Source organism: Panthera pardus, unplaced genomic scaffold, assembly GCF_024362965.1.
Source record: "Panthera pardus isolate Hobbes unplaced genomic scaffold, ASM2436296v1 HiC_scaffold_18, whole genome shotgun sequence".
Classification (NCBI taxonomy): Eukaryota; Metazoa; Chordata; class Mammalia; order Carnivora; family Felidae; genus Panthera; species Panthera pardus.
Window position 1 is genome coordinate 5348256 of NW_026526743.1, and position 19435 is coordinate 5367690.

General features: G+C 60.5%; 1 protein-coding gene across 1 annotated transcript; it reads left to right on the forward strand.

Annotated features, from left to right (window-relative positions):
- Positions 1–2112: 2112 nt before the first annotated feature.
- On the forward strand, positions 2113–18454 carry IGLON5 (IgLON family member 5). Its single transcript, XM_053905684.1, has 8 exons — positions 2113–2245; positions 9958–10036; positions 11287–11519; positions 12919–13038; positions 14445–14579; positions 14744–14864; positions 15396–15550; positions 16834–18454. The coding sequence occupies exons 1-8, from the start codon at positions 2167–2169 to the stop codon at positions 16920–16922; spliced, it is 1011 nt and encodes a 336-aa protein (XP_053761659.1). The 5' UTR covers positions 2113–2166; the 3' UTR covers positions 16923–18454.
- The last annotated feature ends 981 nt before the right edge of the window (positions 18455–19435 follow it).

The window sequence follows — 19435 nt, forward strand, 5'->3', positions numbered from 1 at the left end:
CACACGTAGTTGGGAGACACCGAGGTTCTGGGAAGAGAAGGGACTCATCTAAGGTCACACAGCCAAGTAAGTGAAAGAATGGGGAGTCTAGAGTTTCTGCACCTAAGCCCTGGGTTACCATCTCCTCCCCATTCGCATGATCAGGTCCTGGTCCTGCCCCATTCCCCCTATTATTCTGAGGATGAGGACTGGAGTGAAGAGAAAAAGGAAATTTCACCCCAAAGGCAGTATTATTCGTGAAATAAGAGGAACTGGGATCCTGGACTCCTGGGTCTGAGGGAGGAGGGGGCTGGGGGCAGGACTTTAAGGTCTGAGGGAGGAGGGGGCTGGGGGCAGGACTTTAAGGTCTGAGGGAGGAGGGGCTGTAGGCTTGGACCCCTGGGTCTGAGGGAAGAGGGGGCTGGGGGCAGGACTCTTGGGTCTGAGGGAGGAGGGGGCTGGGGGTCTGTACTCCTGGGTCTGAGGGAGGAGGGGGCTGGGGGTCTGTACTCCTGGGTCTGAGGGAGAAAGGGGCTGGGGGCAGGACTCCTGGTCTGAAGGAGGAGGGGCTGGGAGTCTGGACTCCTGGGTCTGAGGGAGGAGGGGGCTGGGGGCAGGACTCCTGGGTCTGAGGGAGGAGGGGGCTGGGGGCAGGACTCCTGGGTCTGAGGGAGGAGGGGGCTGGGGGCAGGACTCCTGGGTCTGAGGGAGGAGGGGGCTGGGGGCAGGACTCCTGGGTCTGAGGGAGGAGGGGGCTGGGGGCAGGACTCCTGGGTCTGAGGGAGGAGGGGGCTGGGAGCAGGACTCCTGGGTCTGAGGGAGGAGGGGGCTGGGGGCAGGACTCCAGGGTCTGAGGGAGGAGGGGGCTGGGGGCAGGACTCCAGGATCTGAGGGAGGAGGGGGCTGCGGCAGGGCTCCTGGGTCTGAGGGAGAAAGGGGCTGGGGGCAGGACTCCTGGTCTGAAGGAGGAGGGGCTGAGAGTCTGGACTCCTGGGTCTGAGGGAGGAGGGGGCTGGGGGCAGGACTCCAGGGTCTGAGGGAGGAGGGGGCTGGGGGCAGGACTCCAGGGTCTGAGGGAGGAGGGGGCTGGGGGCAGGACTCCAGGATCTGAGGGAGGAGGGGGCTGGGGGCAGGACTCCAGGATCTGAGGGAGGAGGGGGCTGGGGGCAGGACTCCTGGGTCTGAGGGAGGAGGGGGCTGGGGTAGGACTCCTGGGTCTGAGTGAGAAGGGGGCTGGGGGCAGGACTCCTGGGTCTGAGGGAGGAGGGGGCTGGGGGCAGGACTCCTGGGTCTGAGGGAGGAGGGGGCTGGGGGCAGGACTCCTGGGTCTGAGGGAGGAGGGGCTGTGGGCTTGGACCCCTGGGTCTTAGGGAAGAGGGAGCTGGGGGTCTGTACTCCTGGGTCTGAGGGAGGAGGGGGCCTAAGACTAAGGGAGGAGGGGGCTGGGGGCAGGACTCTTGGGTCTGAGGGAGGAGGGGGCTGGGGGCATGTACTCCTGGGTCTGAGGAAGGAGGGGGCTGGGGCAGGACTCCTGGGGTGAGGGAGGAGGGGGCTGGGGGCAGGACTCCAGGATCTGAGGGAGGAGGGGGCTGGGGGCAGGACTCCTGGGTCTGAGGGAGGAGGGGGCTGGGAGCAGGACTCCTGGGTCTGAGGGAGGAGGGCCTGGGGGCAGGACTCCTGGGTCTGAGGGAGGAGGGGGCTGGGGGCAGGACTCCAGGGTCTGAGGGAGGAGGGGGCTGGGGGCAGGACTCCTGGGTCTGAGGGATGATGATATTGGGCCCCGAAGCAGAAGGGAGGTGGGCTCAGGAAGTGTCCCCGACCCGGGGTTCTGGGGATCCGAGGTGGGAAGACGTGGGGACGCCCCGGGCGGGAGGGGGTAGGGGCCGGGCCGCAGTAACAAAGGCCTCTCCCTCCAACAAGCAACCCCCCCTCGGCCCCGCCTCCCCGGCCCCCCGCCTCCCCTGATTGGTCGGCCTTCCTGCCCGTCAGCGCCGCCCCCCTCCCCGGGTCTGCAGCAGCTCCGGCCGCCTCGTCGCGCCCCCCCAGCCCCCTCCCCCCGCCCCCGCCGCCCCCCGGGCCGGTGCAGCCGCAGGCGGGGTCCCCCTCCCCCTCCCCCTCTCCCCCCGGCCTCGCGCGCCCCGGACCGGCCCCCCCTTTCCCCTCCCCCTTCGCGCCGCCGCTGCCGCGATGCCCCCCCCTGCGCCCGGGGCCCGGCTCCGGCTTCTCGCCGCCGCCGCCCTGGCCGGCCTGGCCGTCATCAGCCGAGGTACCGCAGCGTCGGGGGCGGGGGGCTCGGCCGGGACGCCGGGGTCCCGAGAGGGGATTGGGGGTGGGGGGGGACCGCCTCCCGGGCGAGGAAGGGGAGGGCCCCGGACGCCGAGGTCTGGGCCCGGGGGCGGGGGCTGCACCCCCTGGCCGGGAAGGGGGTCTCGGACGTCTGGATTCGTGCCCGGGGGCAGGGTTCCGCGTCCCGGGGGCTCGAGCCTGGGCCTAGGGGCGGAGGTCGGCTTCTCCCGGCCGGCGAGAGAGGGGTCGCGGACACCTGATCCCGGCCTGGGGGCGGGAGTCTGCGGCTCCCTACCAGGGAGGGGGGATCAAACGCTAAAGTAAGGGTCCCTGGGCAGGATCTCTGAACTGAGTTGGGGTGCGGAGGGGAAGTGAGATGCCCCGTCGGGGGTCTTCGTCTCTGAGTGAAGACGGTCCCTGAGGGGGGTCCTGGCCTGAGGGCTGGGGTAGGCGTTTCTGAGCAAGGGTGGGGGGATGGTGCCTTCCCAGGGTCTGTAAGAGAAGGCGGCAGGGGTGTCCGCAGAGCTCCAGCCCAGGGCCAGGAGAAGAAGGGGGGCTCTGGTCTCCCAGCTGGGTCATCTAGGTTGGGAGAAAGTGTTGGTGTTTGGAAGGTTGCAGTTACGTGGGAGAAAGGAGCTGGTGATCCAGGAAGTTGGGGACCCCGGCTGGGGACTCAGATGTGGGAAGCCCCTGCTGGGTAGCAGGGTTCAGAGGCTGGACTGAGAATGGGAGAGGCAGATCGAGAAGCAAGGGAAGGGAAGGGTTAACATGGGGTCAATGGGTTAATCTCAGTCCTGGTGGTGCAGGAGCAGGGGGCTGGGGGCTGTTTGTGTGGAATGGGGAGGGGTGACCTGGGCCATCTCTGGATAGCAGGTGTGCAGCTGGACTTTGTGTGTCCCCGTTGGGCCAGCAGCCCAGAGATGGTCCAGGAGGTGCCCCCTGAGGACAGGAGAGAGAGCAAAGAGGCAGGAGGCAGGCACTAGGGTTAATTCGGTGCTTCTGGAGGATTCCCCCAGGCCCTGCCCCGAACCGAGGATCACAGAGTCTGGGACACAATCGGGGACAACATAGAGTCCTCAACAATCTCAGGGAGGCAGCCACTCTCAGCCTTCCACCCACACACAGCGGGTCACGCACAGACACATAAACACCCGTCACCGAGTCTGACCCAGAGCCGCACCCACAGACACCCACGGTCTCACAAACATGGCCCCGTGTGTTCAGGACGCCTGTTTCTGCACTCGGGACCCCCAGCCCCCGGGCCTCAGCTGGCTGGAGCCTCGGTGGGTCTGAGGTCGGAGCGTTCCTCCAGCCTGACCTGTCTGAATCACCGTCTGACTCTCTGACTGCCTCTCTGCCTCTCTGTCTCTGACTCTCGTCTCTCTAGGTCATTTCCGGAGGCTCCCTAGCTCTGGGGGACATCCCATTTGTCTCTTTCTCGGGGTCTCTGTCTCTCCATCCCTGCTGGTCTCGGCACAATTTGACATCTGTCCCTCCCTGCCTGGAGAACTGTTTCTCATTGTCACACACGCGTGTCCCTGTCTCTTCCTAGCCCCCCTCACGTGCGCCTTGGTCCGTCCGTGTGCCTTTCACTTCTGGGAATTCACATCCCCACTGGCATCTCTCATTTTTGTCCTTGTCCTCCCCTTGCCTCTTGCCTTCTGCTTCTCCTTCCCCCACTCCTCGTACCCTGTACCCTCAAGACTCCCTTCCTCCCCCCCTTCCCTTTCCCACCCCCTCTTTTCCTTTGATCTCAAGATAACTTCCCATTTTCCACTCTGAGTCTTGCAGATCCCAGAAATCACTGTTGTACGCACATCCTGGGCTGGGAGCTTCTTGGAGCCAGGAGGCGGTCTGCGACCTAGGTCAAGTCCTTTCCCACTCCTGGGCCTTGGGGTCCCCGGGGGAGATCTGGGGACAACAGGGGACGGGGCGGGGGAATGGGCTGAGACAGAGCCAGGTGGCAGCCAGACAGCCCCACCCACTGTCATTTGGGGCGCTCTGAGAAAAAGCCTGGGTCCATGTCTGCAAAACTGCATCTTCTCTCCTCTTTGATTCATTTGCTGGTTTCCAAATTCCGGAAGGAATGCCTGCAAGGGAGCAATCCACCACGAGTCTGTAAATCCACCTTGTCCCCGCCCCGCCCCTCCCAAAACGCACACTCCACACTCCGGAGAGAGCCCGTCCCGGCTCTCCCCCTCGCTCGTGCGAAGTCAGACACGCAGAGTTGCACTTATACGCAAGGTACTGGTTTGTTTGTGGATGTTTCTCCCGAGATAGAAACAAAGTAAGCCCATTTCTCTGCCACTGGCTTTTTTCCACTTAACCTTAGTTCCCTGGCATCCATAGATATTCTGTTTTTCATTTCTTTCCTAAATTCTTTATGCCAACACACACACTCACACCCACGCTGACACACCCACACCCACACATATGTATTCACTTCCAGAGATGGTGCAGGCGGTTCCTTTGCTTCCTGGCCGGCTGGCGTGGGGTATTAGGTGGCGTGGGGCCAGCGGAATGAGGCGTGCCAGCCACTGTCCACGGGGCCCTCCGGACCCCCGGTCTGTCTGGACTGGATATTTGACAAATATTTACTGAGCACAAAGTCTCCGTTCTGGGCACTGGGGATCTATCTATACGTACACAGCAGTGAGCAAGCCAGACGAACTCAAGGAGCTCTCAAGGAGCTTCCATCCCAGTGGGACGGACAGAGATCAAAACCTCAAAACAAGCACGTAAGGCAACAGGTAATTTCAGAGAGTGACGGGTAGCCTAAAACAGTAAGACTGACTCGGGACGTGCTGCGCATGTGGTCTCTGGTGGTTGAGGAAGCCCTCTCTGAGCCGCTGGGAGGGGAGTTTGGACTGAAAGGAGAGCAGTCAGCCTTTCGAAGATCCCCAGGGAACAGTGGAGGCAAAGGTCCTGAGGTGGGAACCAGCAGAAAGGAGCAGCCAACACGTTGTGGAAAGTTCCAGGGCTCTTGGCTCAGCGTCCAGACTCCGGGAGTCCGGGGCATCGGTGCTGGGAAGGCCTCTACACTTCAAGCTCAGCTCAGAGGAAGAGGGGGTCTTCTCACCGGCTCTTCCCTGCCGGAGTCACACCCCTCCCAACACCTCCCCCACCCCTCCCTCGGGCCAGCCTCCCCTCCGCCTCAGCTCCCAGAGTGACCTTTGCAAAGTCACACACGCTTGTGGGCCTTGGCTTCCTGTCGGGGGAATCCAAGCATCCCCCCATTGGAGGGTCCCAGCTTCACCTATGTCCCTTTGAGGGGTGGCCCAGGGCCCTCCATCTTGTTAGAAATCTCCTTCTCTCTTAAGGAGAGGAAACTCACCTAGCCGTGACCTTCATCGCTTGATCAATCAAGCCCTCGTACCTGCTCCCTGGCCAGCTACTAGTCCAGACTGGCAGAGACCCGAGCGGTCCTTCTGCTCACCACCGGCCCCGCCCCCAGGACAGGCTGGCACCTGCCGCCTCATCACCCCAACAGCCGGCACACCTGTAGCTGTTGGCTAGCACCTAACCAGCAGCCTCTGCGTTGAACCTGTTGCTTGGGTGACCTCCTTTCATCCTCACCACCACAACTCGGGGGTGGGAACCCTGAGTCCCAGGGACCTGAAAGTAATTTGTGCAACCAAACGGCAGAGCTGGGACTCGAACCCCAAGCAGCCGGGTTCTCCAGTCTCTTCTTTCAGCGGCCTGGCCATGCTGGCGTGGTGGTGTGAGAGCAGATGCTGACAGGGCACCTGTATACCAGTCGCCGACTCGGGGGGGCGGGGGTGCTGGGCATAGAGCGACCTACACCCTGCCCCCACCCCCACCCCCACCCCCAGGGGACTGACACCGAACCAGGGATAGCAATAGATGTTTCCTAAAAAAGAAGGTACTGTTAGGAGCAGCTCGCATTTATTGGGCCCTTTCTGCATGCTAAGCGCTGAGTTAAACGTTTTTCTTGCATGTTCCCATGAAATCCCTCACAAAACCCTCAGAGGGAAGAGCTGCTCTTTTCCCCCTTTTCAGAGATGAGGAAACTGAGGCTCAGACTGCCCGGGGGGGTCCCCCGGCCAGGAAACGGTGGCGCAGACATTTGATCTCGTGGCACGGATTCCTCGGGGCTTTCTTATCCAGCCTCTCAAGACCAGTCATTCTCCCTACAAACATGTCCCTGCTCTGAGCTAAGCCCAGCTCTGGGGGACACAGCCAAGAATTGGGCCCCCTGGGGAACACCTGGTCAGGTGGGGGAGGCGCCCTTGAACACTGCCCCAGCCGGGTCAGAGAGGATCCAGTAGAGAGTGGAGACACTCTCCATCTTGAACAGTCAGGGAGGTCCTCCCGGAGGAGGGGGCATTTGAGTTTGGGTCTTGAAGAAGGAGTAGGAGTTCAAGAGCTGGAGACACATGTTGTAGGTATCTCTTTACATTCATCCTTCCAGTAAGTATTTCCCAAGGCCTTCCAGGGTCAGGCCTTGTGCTGGGAGATGCTGAGGGTACATACAGACCTGAGTCAGACCCAGGCTCTGCCCTCGAGAAACTTCTAGTCTGATGGGGGAAACAGACACAGATGGTCACCACAGTGTGTGATATGAGCTCTAAGGGAGGTAGTCCAGGCATTGTGGGAAGACAGACCAGGCTTGGAGGGGTAGGGAGGGCTCCCCAGAATTGAGAGAGAGTTTTCCAAGCAGAATTCCTACCGAGTGGATCTCATGTGCACCAGCTTGCTTATACATTAAACATCTTGCGAGGCCTCCTATGGGCCAGTCCCAGAGCCAGCAATGCTGGAACCCTGGAGGTGGGTCAGACACAGGCCCCACCCGGAGGGGCTCCCATCTGGTGAGGGAAGCAGGCTCAGACAGGATCCAGGGTGATCAGGACCGAGAGAGAGGCAGGAGCCGTGCTCAGCGACCAACCGGGTGTGAAATGACTATTCCCACCCCCACCTCCACTTACTAAGGCCCAGAAAAGGGAAGGGACTTGCCCAAGGTCACACAGCAGGGAGGGGGTTCCTGATCCTGGAGTCTGGGAATTGTGTGAGACAGATTCGCGGACCCAAGACATCCAGATTTATAGACACGGGGACCAGGAATCCAAGACCCGCCTGAGACGTGGAGTCCTTCATCACGAAGTCTCCTGGGACTGCCCTCGGCTGAGCCTGGAGCTGGGTGTGCCGGGGACACAGATGGTCTGAGCCAGGCTCTGGCCGGGAGGAGCAGGTTGGGGAGGCAGCTGAGTCTGATCCAAGGTGCCCTGGGAGTGGGGCAGGAGCTCATCCCGGCACATATGGGCTGTGTCTCCTAGGAGAGGCCTCATTATTCTAGACCCCTGGAGAAGGAGAAACATTTTGCCATAAACGGTGGCACGATGAAGAGAAAGGTGGGGAACACAAAGCTGGGCCACACATGCGCGAGGGGAGACAAAGCAGGAGAAGCGACCCCAGGGCCCCGGATCCAGGTTGCGGGGCTGGGACTTTGTCCTGGGGGCAGCAGGGAGCCACGGGAGGGGCCCCGGGCAGCTCTGAGGGTCGGGGATTTCCCTCTGGAAGGAGTGTGTGCCTGTGTCTGTCAGGACATATGATTAAGGTCCTGCCTGCCTGTGTCTGTGGGCCTAGCTCCTCTGGGTGGCTCCTGGCTGTGGTCAGGGGCTCAGCCCAGGAGCCCTCAGTCCCCAGGGGACCTGGGACAGTTCCGTCCTCACCCCTAAGCCCACGTTTCTCCTGTAACCTTGGACAGTGGCTGTCACAGGGGGCGGAGGGGGGATTTTTGCCTTCTAAGGGGCATCCGGCGATACCTGAGGCATGTATGGTTGTCACTGCTGTGAAGAGGGGGGAAGCTACTGTCATCTGGTGGGTAGAGGCCAGGGATGCTGCTGAGCATCCCGTACTGCGCAGTCCCCACAGGGAAGAATTGTCCGGCCCCGGCTTGGGAGTGTATGAGCAGGAGTGTGACCAATCCTGTGTGTGTGTGTGATCCGATCGTAGGTGACAGCATGACTGTGTGAGCCCGATTCTTGGCCCAGGGCAGCCCCTTTGTGTTGCGAGGCTGTGGCCGTGTAAATGTCTCATTGCACACCGTAGCTTTCTGCACGACTTTCCAGAGGGCAGGGGCGTGGGCTGCTGAGCATGGCCCTCAGGCTGGCAATGTCAGTGTGACTGATTAGGCCGGCGTGGGGGGCGGGTGAGAGAGAGAGAGAAAGAGAGAGAGGTGGCCCCCTGGATGGGGCTGTAACCGCTCGTGCCTACATAGACTGCACCTGCGTGTGGGGGGCTGTTGGCATCAGCACGATTGTGTGGGTCTGGTTGTGTGTGGTGGGGTGACCTTGGGCCGGCTGCGTGTCCTGGGCTGCGTGTCAGCGGGACTGTGTGCGCCCCCCCACCCCGTGCCTCTGAGCAGGCCCCATCGCCGTTCCTGTGTCGGAGTGCCGGACCGTTTCCCCCTCCGGCCCTGGCTCCGTGTGCCTTCCCCGGGCCCTGGTGCTGTGTCTGTCCCTGTGTGTGTGCGTCCATCCCCTGGCCGTCTCCTGCTGTCACCAGGCCCGTGTGGCAGCGTCCACCTCACGCAGCTCGGGGAGTGACTCTGGCCGGGCTAAAGGGCTGCAGGGTCCACCCCAAACCCCACGACCCGGGGAGCCCACCGCACTGGCTCTGCCCCAACCCGGTCCTGAGGGGCTGCTGATGGAGAGGGCCCCCGGGAGTCATTGGGGACGGCACGGGCAATTAATTCATTAGATTAATTAGCTCCTCATGCCAGGGCGGGGGCAGGGCGGCCCCATTGCGAGGCCCTCCTTCCCCAGGCGTCCAAGGTCATCCGGCCTCTTCTCCCCCGCCTGATGCCGTCTCCAGCCGCCGCCTCCGAATGCCCAGCCCCCACTCCCTGGCCCCGGTCCAGCCCGCTGGCCACGGTCCACAGAGAGATGAATGGGTGGGGGTGGGGGCTGTGCCGGGCGACGGTGCCCATGAGCGGCGCTGGGGGGTGGGGGTGGGGGGGTGCGGGCAGGCGTGGGCGTGCCCCTGCAAGTGTGCCCCGTGGCCACGGGCAGGCGGGCGTGTCTGCAGACGCGTGTGTCTGCCGAGGTCTGCGTGTGGCTGTACACGGTGCCCAGGGGGTGTATTTGTGCGTCTGTGACAGATGTGCGTCAAGTGGATATACGCGTGCGTCTGTGTCTGCGTTTACGCGTCTGGGTGTCTGCATCCGCATGTGTGGGTGGCTCTGTGTGTGTTTCCGTGTATTTCTGAATTCGTGTGCCTACGCGCGAGCACGTGAACGTGTCTGAACATGTGTGCGTGCGCCCAGGTACACGGCTGTCTGTGTATCTGCACGTGTGTGTCTGTGCATATACATTTAGGTACTTGTGAGTCTGTGCATGTGTATGTATGTGTCTGCGTGCAGTATCTGTGAGTGTGTGTGTGTGTGCGTGTATCCACACGTGTTTATGCGCTGTCACCGGGGTGCTGTCTTAGTATCTGGAGGCGTGTAGGTCTGTGTGTCCAGGTCCGTCTGGATCAGTGTGGGCTTATGGGAAGGAACACGTTGCATGTGCTTGCTCTGCGCCTGTCTGCCGTGCGTCTCGGGAAATACCGAAGGATGCGTGTGCCCGCGGGGTTGGGAGATGCCTGTGTGGGCCGGGGCACGTGCGTGTGTGTGCACATGTGTACGGTCCCCGCTGAGCTGCCGAGCCGAACTGGCCCTCCCGTCTGCAGGGCTGCTGTCCCAGAGCCTGGAGTTCAGCTCTCCCGCGGACAACTACACGGTGTGCGAAGGCGACAACGCCACCCTCAGGTACCTCCCCCCCCCCCCCCCCATCTCGGGGACTCAGAAGATCACCCAGTCCCACTCGTCACCTTCCTTAGGGGAAGCCAGTCCTCACCTGCAGGCGCAGCCTGGTCCCTGTCACTCAGGAGAGGTGGTGAGGGGCACGGACTCTGGGCCTGGCTTCCTGTCTGGGCCTCGGTGTCCCCATCTGCCAAATGGGTAGAGGAATGATAACCACTGTAGAGGCTGTTGTGGAGATTCAAGATTTTGCACACACTCTCTGAGTTTAGAAAGCAAGGCACATTGTGACTGCTCAGCAAATGAGAGCCAGCCTTATTTCCCCCCACATCAATGCTGCTCCCCACACTGGGTCTGCCCCCCTCTCCGGGCCTCTGTCCCCTTCTCTGGATCTCTGCCTCCCTCTCTCTGGATCTCTCTGTCCCCCCCCCGGGTCTCTCTGTCCCCCCCCCCCGGGTCTCTTTCCCTTCTCCCCGGGTCCTTGTCCCCCTCCCCCTGGATCTCTGTCCGCCTCCTTCTGGATCTCTGTCCGCCTCCTTCTGGATCTCTGTCCCCCTCCCTCTGGATCTCTGTCCCCCTCCTTCTGGATCTCTGTCCCCATTCTCTGGGTCTCTGTCCCCCCCCCCCTGGGTCTCTGTCAACTCTCCTCAGGTCCCTGTCCCCCTCCCTCTGGATCTCTGTCCCCCTCCCTCTGGATCTCTGTCCGCCTCCTTCTGGATCTCTGTCCCCCTCCCTCTGGATCTCTGTCCCCACTCTCTGGGTCTCTATCCCCACTCTCTGGGTCTCTGTCCCCCCCGCCCCGGGTCTCTTTCCCCTCTCCTTAGGTCCCTGTCCCCCTCCCTCTGGATCTCTGTCCCCCTCCCTCTGGATCTCTGTCCCCCTCCCTCTGGGTCTCTGTCCCCCTCCCTCTGGATCTCTGTCCCCCCTCTCTGGGTCCCTGTGCCTCATCTCTCTGCATTTCCGTCTCTTTCTCTCCCAGAGTGCCCCAGATACTTTTCCAGTTTCTAGCACCCAACAATCACTCAGTAACCATCAGCTACCATTTCATTGTGCACTTGGGCTCACACTTTCCCTCTCTGAGGCTCAGTTTACCCACCTGGAAAGTGGGCACAGTCACCTCGGCCTCACGGGGCTTCAGAGGGAACTGACCGTGCAGGAGGCCTTCCTCCCCCCACCTCCGAGCCCCCACGACGGTAGAACCTGGGGGGACAGGCTGGAGTGGGGGAGACAAAAACCATCCTCCCGTGTCCTCCCTGAAGCTGCTTCATCGATGAGCACGTGACCCGTGTGGCCTGGCTGAACCGCTCCAACATCCTGTACGCTGGCAATGACCGCTGGACCAGTGACCCGCGGGTGCGGCTGCTCATCAACACGCCCGAGGAGTTCTCCATTCTCATCACCCAGGTGGGGCTCGGCGACGAGGGCCTCTACACCTGCTCCTTCCAGACCCGCCACCAGCCGTACACCACTCAGGTCTACCTCATCGTCCACGGTGAGCCCTCAGCGGGGCCCTGGGTGGCGGAGAGGGTGGAGGGCGCCGGGGGTGGGGGGACTGTCCGTATTCTCGCCCAGTGCCCGCTCCCCGACCCTGGGGACACGTGGTGTGCGAGGTGGACACACCCCCTGCCCTCGCAGATTTCAGCCGAGCAGAAGGAGGGACAGGCACCCGGAAAGTGACCCTTCAGCATGACAGCTGCTAGGACAGGAGAGCTACAGGGGTGAGGGGGTGCTCCGAGGAAGATCGCGGTCATTCGCTCAGCTCTGTTGGTTGAGCGCCTGCCACGTGAAGGCACTGCTCCAGGCCCTGGGGCTCGAGGGGGCAGGAGACAGAGAGAGTAACGGGACAGAGCTCAGGGGGCTGCCCCACGTGGCACCAGAAATGGTCTGGAGGGCCGGGGGCCGGTGGACAGACAGGAACCCAGAGACGGAGACAGCTCAACAGGGCCATGACGAGGCCCGACTCAGGAGCCAGACCACCCCCCGCTACTGAGGGACCCTGAGCATCCGAGGAGGCCTCGGACTCCCCATCTGCAGAGCGGGGAAGACTGTCACACATCAAACCCAAGACTTCGTCAACTGGAAGGGGCAGCTTCATTTTATGCTCTGCCAGAAAAGACAAAGAGAAAGCACCCCGTCAGTTAAACGCTGGCATCTCATGTGGTCTGATTGGAGCCACGTTCAAATGGCTGGAAGAAATAGCCGTACACGTTCGAACTGCCGACCCTGGCAATCTCTGGGGCGCCTGGGCGGCTCAGTCGGTTAAGCGTCCGACTCTCGATTTCCGCTCCGGTCACGATCTCACGGTTCGTGGGATCGAGCCCCATGTTGGGCTCTGTGCTGACACTGCACAGCCTGCTTGGGATTCTCTCTCCCTCTCTCTCTCTCTCTCTCTCTCTCTAAATAAATAAATAAATAAGTAAACTTTTTTTTTTTTTTTTTTAAATAGCAGCATTAACCTCAGAGGAGGGTAGGGTAGTGAAGGTTTAATGAGCTAACTTTTGTACAACATTTAGAACGGGGTTACCACGCTGGAAGCACCATATGAGTATTTATTATATCAACTAATTGTTTAAGAATAATAACAATTAATAAATAAACGTAGACAGAGATAAGGGAGAAAGTCAAACCAGAGGGCAGAGGAACCAAGTTAGGAGGAAGGTAGAGAGACAGAGAGACAGAGACTGAGAAAGAACGAGAAAGGCAGAGACCAGGAGTTAGACAAGGAGCCAGACCCAGAGGCAGAGGAGAAACACAGAGGAATTCTTACAGAAAGACAGAGGGAATATTGGCTGGACTCCTGGGTCTGAGGGAGGAGGGGCTGGGGGTCCGGACTCCTGGGCCCTGGGAGGCCGTATTCACCCTCTCGCGACCTCTCCCCTCCCGGCCTGCAGTCCCCGCCCGCATCGTGAACATCTCCTCGCCCGTGACGGTGAACGAGGGAGGCAATGTGAACCTGCTTTGCCTGGCCGTGGGACGGCCGGAGCCCACAGTGACCTGGAGGCAGCTCCGAGGTGAGGACCCCTCCCCTGACCCAAAGCCCCTTTCCCCACTCCACAATCTGGGCCCCTCGATTCCCCACATCCCTAGCTAGACTCCCGGACTCCTCCTTTCCCCCTTCCCTGGTCCCCCTAACCTTTGTCATGGTTTGATTCCCCCACCCCCACCTGATCCCATTATTTTACCAACAGCCCCCAGAGCCTTAGAGCCTTCACCACCTGCCGTCCCAGGCCTGGGCCCTTTCCTCTAAATCACCTGCTAGATTCCAGCCTGCCCCTGTCCCCACCGCTAGTATCCTTGGTCTCCCCCCAGCAGCTCACACAATTCTGGGTTCTGAATCCCTACCACTAACCCGAAGTCAAGCTATGGCCAGTGGCCCCTGTCCCTATTCCCATCTCCTGGTCACCTCACTACATCTCGCTGGATTCTCTAGCCCGTCAGTTCTCAAAGTTTGGTCCCCAGACCAGCAACAGCAGCATCACCTGGGAGCTTGCCAGAAACGCACATCCTGGACCCATCCCAGGCCTAATGAATGAGAACCCCACCTCACCCCACCTGATCCCCAGCTCCCCGCCCATACCACCACCAGTCTGTTTTAACAAGCCCTTGGGATGATTCTGGTGATCGAGCTGAGAACCACTGCTCTAGACTACCCCCAAACATAGCAGCAAGGTACCTGAACCTGATATTCCAGCTCGCCGGATCTCTCTCACCACCCTTTTTACCTGGATCTCCACCACCATTCCCCAGATCCCTAGATCCTCACTGACTGGGTCTTTGGAGACCAATGGTGCTTATCACTCAGCCCAATAACTAGGTGTCAGATCCTGGATCCTTTCCCGCTGGGTCATCTGAGCCCCACAAGCCTGGGCTTGAGATCCTGGCTTCCTGGATGCCCTTCGTCCAAAATGTCTTCTGAGCCCAGTGATGTGTCATAAGACCCCAAATACCCGGATTGCTGATCCCAATCACTAGATCCCGATTCACTAAACCCAAGAACTAGATCCCAGAACTCTGGATCTGCCCCCACCTTCCACCCTCACCCCTGCCTTGGGTCCGTATTATCTGGAGCTTTCCGAGCACCAAGGTCCTGGGACTGTCCCCACTGGGTGCTCTAAGCCCCATGATCTGAATCATGAGCTCCCAGATCCCTGGATCCTCCCATGCACCCCCCAATTCTAGGACACGCCCCGTTGGGTTCTAGTTACTAAGCCCCAGACCCTCATTCCCTGCCAGACCCCAGGCTGCTGATTCACACCCCACCCCAAACCTCCCGCAAACCCTTCCTGGCTCCCACTGACCCGGGCACTCCAGGCCCTGCGGTGCCTGCCCCGCTGATGTGTGTCCGTGTTGTGCCCGTGTTGTCCCGTGTTAAGTGTTTGTGTCCGGCCCCGCCCCCACCCCTTCCCTCCCCGCACAGACGGCTTCACCTCAGAGGGCGAGATCCTGGAGATTTCCGACATCCAGCGGGGCCAGGCCGGCGAATATGAGTGCGTGACTCACAACGGCGTTAACTCTGCGCCAGACAGCCGCCGTGTGCTGGTCACAGTCAACTGTGAGCCCCTTGGCACTGGGCACGAAAGGGGGGCAGGCCCTGGGTCCCTGGGGAGGGGGAAGGGGAGTGCTGGATTCCTGGGAAGGAGGGAGGAGGGGGATGGGGACGGGACCCCCGAGTCCCCACCTGGCTAGGAGAATTCGCTGACTCTCACCCCTCGCCAGACCCTCCGACCATCACGGACGTGACCAGCGCCCGCACAGCCCTGGGCCGGGCCGCCCTCCTGCGCTGCGAAGCTATGGCGGTGCCCCCCGCGGACTTCCAGTGGTACAAGGATGACAGGCTGTGAGGACAACACCGGGTCCGGCCCGGGTGGGGGTGGGGAGGTGGCCGAGCCCTAGGTCTCGAGAACTGGGGGAATCCAGCTTCTGGGGGGTGGGGCCCAGCTTCCAGCGAGATTGTGGGGACTTGCTGAAAACTTGGGTGTCACAATGATGAGCGTTGGAGCCTGGTCTCAGGCTGTTCAGGGAGAAGTTCAGGGGTCGATGCTGAGGCTGTGGCTGGGAAGCTTCAGAGGACCATTGGGGCTGGGGTCCAGCAGAATCTGGGAGCCCGTAGAGATTGGGGGCCCACGCCAGGAGAGTCCAGTGTCCCTGAGGGGTCCCCAGGGTGCCTGGAGAGAAGGGTGTCAGTGCGAATGGCCCAGAGATCCATAGGGGGCTAGAGCCTGAGGCTAGGGGCCTCTGGGGTAGGGGGCAGAATACGGGGTCTCTGGGAAATCAGGGAGACTGAGAGCTGCGTGCAGTGGGATCTGCGCCCTGAGAGGGTCCCAGGCCAGGGTTCCAAGGCCCGGTCCCTGACCCGGGTCCCCGGCAGGCTGATCAGCGGCACAGCCGAGGGCCTGAAGGTGCAGACGGAGCGCACCCGCTCGATGCTTCTCTTCGCCAACGTGAGCGCCCGGCATTACGGCAACTACACGTGTCGCGCCGCCAACCGGCTCGGAGCGTCCAGCGCTTCTATGAGGCTCCTGCGTGAGTCCGAGAGGGAGGGGCGGGGCCGGGGCGAGGGGGCGGGGATAGGCGGGGGGCGGGGCCGGGGTCGGCGAGGGGCGGGGCCGGGACTGTCCCCCAGACCGACTGCCAACTTAGGAAAGAGATCGACCCTGAGACCCAAGCAAGGCGACTGAGCAAGAAACCCATTCCCTCAATGAATGTCGATTCACTGAGTGCCCACTAAGGGGAGGGCTTTCGGCGCTGGGGACACAGCAGTGCCCAAAGGAGACAAGGTCTGGGGACTCGCAGAGCTTATGGCCTAGTAGTAGTAGAAAGGCAGTAAATAAGCAGACACTTAAATAAAATAAAAAGCAAACAAAAACGTACATAAAGAAGCACCAAAAAAAAAAAAAAAAAGTGGATATCGATAAGGGTGACGGAGAAAATAAATAAGGATTGGGAATGGCAGCGTTAGATAAGCTCATCATCAGAAGTTTCCTAGAGAGGGTAACATTTGAACTGAGACCTGAGTGGTAAGAAACAGCCAGCCCGGCCAAGATCTGCGGGAAGAGCTTGCAGGCAGAGGGAACAGTATATGGAAGGGCACAGTGAGAAGGCTAGCATGACCTGAGCACAGTGATCACGTGAAGGCCGAGACGAAAGAGGAAGGGAGGGGCAGAGTCTCATGGGCCACGGAAAGGATTTTGGATTTTATTCTACTGCAGAGTGAGGCCACCAGAGGCTATTAAGCAAGGGAATGACCTAGTGGTTGGTGCTTCAAAAGAGAAATCACTTTGCTATTTAAAGAATGGCCTGTAGGGGGGTGTGCAAAATGGAGGCAGGAGGCCCCCCTCTGTGGCACAAAGTCTCTGTATGCGGAGACGTTTTGAAGGTGGAGGAAGAAGGAAGTGGGGGTCGAGGCGATCACAGGTTTCCACTTGAGCACCTGGGTGGATGGGCATGTGGTAGTAAAGTATTGAAGTGGAGAGATGCTGGGACGGGTGCCATAGCCAGTCTCGGGGAGGAAAGTCAAGAGGACCATTTTGGATGTGCCGACTGCAAGACCCTTGGTGGCCATACTGGATAGACCGAAACTGTACGACGGAGAGACCGACGTGGAGAGAGCCCCGGGCTGAGGCGGTGAAAAAGAACATCTGGGAAAGACGGAAAAAGAGAGAGGGACTGAGAGGCAGACAGTAACAAGTGTCGCTAAGTGTCTTAGCGTCTCTGCCCCCAGAGACAGGGCAGACACAAGGCACCGGGAAACACACACGGGGTCTCCCCTTCCCACGCCACCCCCGTGACCCTCTGTCTTTCCCCAGGCCCAGGATCCCTGGAGAACTCAGCCCCGAGGCCCCCGGGGCCCCTGACCCTCCTCTCCGCCCTGGGCTGGCTGTGGTGGAGGATGTAGGAAGAACCCAGCGCAGCTCGCCTCCCCCCTGCGAGGGGCCTGAGGCCGAGAGCGAGAGAAAAAGGGAGAGCCAGCGCCGTGGGTCTCGAGGGGGCGGAAGAGCTCTCTGCCACCGAGGAGGAAGAAGAGAGGAGGAGAAGCAGGAGGAGGAGGAGGAGGAGGAAAGCTCTTTAGAGAACCCATCACTGTGAGGGATAACGCAAAATTATGCATCTTTCTACAGCCATTTTCGCCACCGTTCACGTTTCCGATTGCGACCCACCCCCGGCCACCCCACACCCCTCTCTTAGCTCAGGCTGTCAACTGGATCGTGTGTATGTAGTGGGTGTGTGTGAGCATGAGCCTGCACGTGTGTGTATGTGTGGGGGGAGGGGCTCAGCAATCTTCCCTCCCCTAACACCCCCATGCCCACTGCCCCCCAGTGCTGCTGCCTCTCTCCTCTGGCTGGAGGTAGGTATGTGGGCTTCGCGGCTGGAGCTGTGAGGGGAGGTTTTCCAGGCCCCCTGCTTCCCCAGTGTATGCACGCACCCCACCCCTTCCCCTCCCTGTTAAAAGAGCGTCTCCTGGGCAGGTTGGGGGTGGGGAGGGGTGTCTCGCTCGCCTGTCAAGCTATCATTCAGCCTCTGTGAGCAGGTGAGCGATCTCCATCTTGGCCCGGGGCCTCATTGCTGTCAACCACCAGCTGCCTGTAGCCAGAGGCCCCATCGCTGGCTCAGCAGCCTGAGACCTTCCCACTTTCCCTGCCCCCCACCCCGACTTTCTGGCCCCCTCTGGGCCAATCGGTGCTTCCATCCAGCTGTCAGACCGGTGCCTGTGGCCACCTGTCTGTCTCAGTGCTTTGCCCTCCCCGACCCCCGACTCCCCTTGGCCGCCCGCAGCACCAACCGGCTGCCCTCAGTGCCCCCGCAGCTTCCCACGGGTGTGGGCTTGCTGGTCCCCCACTCCCCCACTCCCTGGCCTGTCTCCCAAAGGCTGACCTGACCGCCCTCACACACACTCACATAGACACACACACACATACCAGCGACCGTGGCCAGCAATAGGCCCCCCGGCTCCGGCTGCACTGCAGCTGGTGACTGGCTGTGTTCCCCCCGAGGGTGGGCAACTTGTCAGGAGGGCGTGCTGAGAGGCTGTAACCCCAGCTCTGAGGTGGGAAGACACGATCTTGGCACACATCACACAAAGTGGGGGAGAGAGAGGCGTCACACAGGCATCCCCAGTCCAGCCCAAGATGTCAAGTCTCCAACTCTGATTCCTGGGGGACCCGCTATAAACACTCGCCCCAAACCACACTACCCAGAGCTTGGTGGGGGGGGGGGAGTTCAGAGCAGGGGCAGGGGGGCAAGGGGCAGTGACTGTACCTCAGACGGGGGCGTGGGCCCCATCCCACATTGTCTTCCATTCCCAGGGTCCAGGGGATGGGGAGGGGAGGGGGAGGGATGCAAGGGAGGGGGCGGGGGGCCCTGGGGGCCGTGTGTTCCGATTCATGGGGAGTGTTGAGACCACCACACCAATAAACGCCTTTTTCCAAAGTCTCTGCCTGCAAGTATCCGTGTCATTAAGGATTTGAGTGAGTGGAGGGCAAAGGGTCATGGTCATTGGTGGTGCCTCTCCAGCATCATTTCTGCCTTCTCTCTCTTTGGTAGATTTTGATTGGCTTCAGCCCCTCAGCTAATGAGTTCCAGAGCTGTATGGATTCACAAGATGCTATTCCACTGGATCATGTAGCTCAATGGTGTGAGGTGTATCTAGATGAGTTGCTTTTCTCCATTACATGGAAGATCTTGGGTCTGTGGGGATAGCAATGGTGGGGAATGTAGAGCCTGAGAATGAAACAAACGCTGAAATACAGAGTGGCCGGGGGAGGAGGAGCGAGCTAAAGAAACTGAGTCCACGATGCCATCATTTGAGTAGCTGGATCAAAATTTACCTGATGCCCACTTTCACTTACATAAGCAACACAGCCCCCTGTGTGTAGAAGCCAACGTGTGTTAGGTTCCTCACTCTGGTGATTAAAAAGGAAATGAAAGCTCTGATACACAAATGACATCAAGGATCCAGGTACCCAGCACCCCAGGCTTCACCTTTCCAGAAAGATCTAAGAGCTCTATTTCCCAAAGGCCTCTTTCACCCCAATCTTTAACCAGAATACCTCACATCCTTTCCTTCCCGGAGACAGATGCTGGTTGCCCTTGCTTTGGTTGTTTCCTCCTTCTTTGCTCTCAGACCCGCCTCCCACGACACAGGCTGAGATACTCGGTTTCCCAGCCTCACTTGCAGTGACGTGGCTAGTTTGGGGTCAATAAGGGGACTTTGCCAGTAGGCTTCCAGGAAAGTTTTTTCCTCGCTAGTGAGGTTGGTCGAGGGAAGGGGTGTGGGAAGGGAACCTTGCTCGCTTCCTTTTGCCTTCAGATACAGTTGTGTGAAGAGGTGATGCCTGGCACTGTGGCAGCCATCTTGCTACATAAGACAATATGCCAACCCACTGGGGGTGGCCGAGCAGGATGTAGAGA

Excerpts from the sequence above, each read along its gene's own strand:
- IGLON5 (XM_053905684.1), top strand. The coding sequence starts at position 2,167 with ATGCCCCCCCCTGCGCCCGGGGCCCGGCTCCGGCTTCTCGCCGCCGCC. Across the intron at positions 11,520-12,918 it reads GGTCTACCTCATCGTCCACG|TCCCCGCCCGCATCGTGAAC; the intron begins GTGAGCCCTCAG and ends CCCGGCCTGCAG. Across the intron at positions 14,865-15,395 it reads TGGTACAAGGATGACAGGCT|GCTGATCAGCGGCACAGCCG; the intron begins GTGAGGACAACA and ends GGTCCCCGGCAG.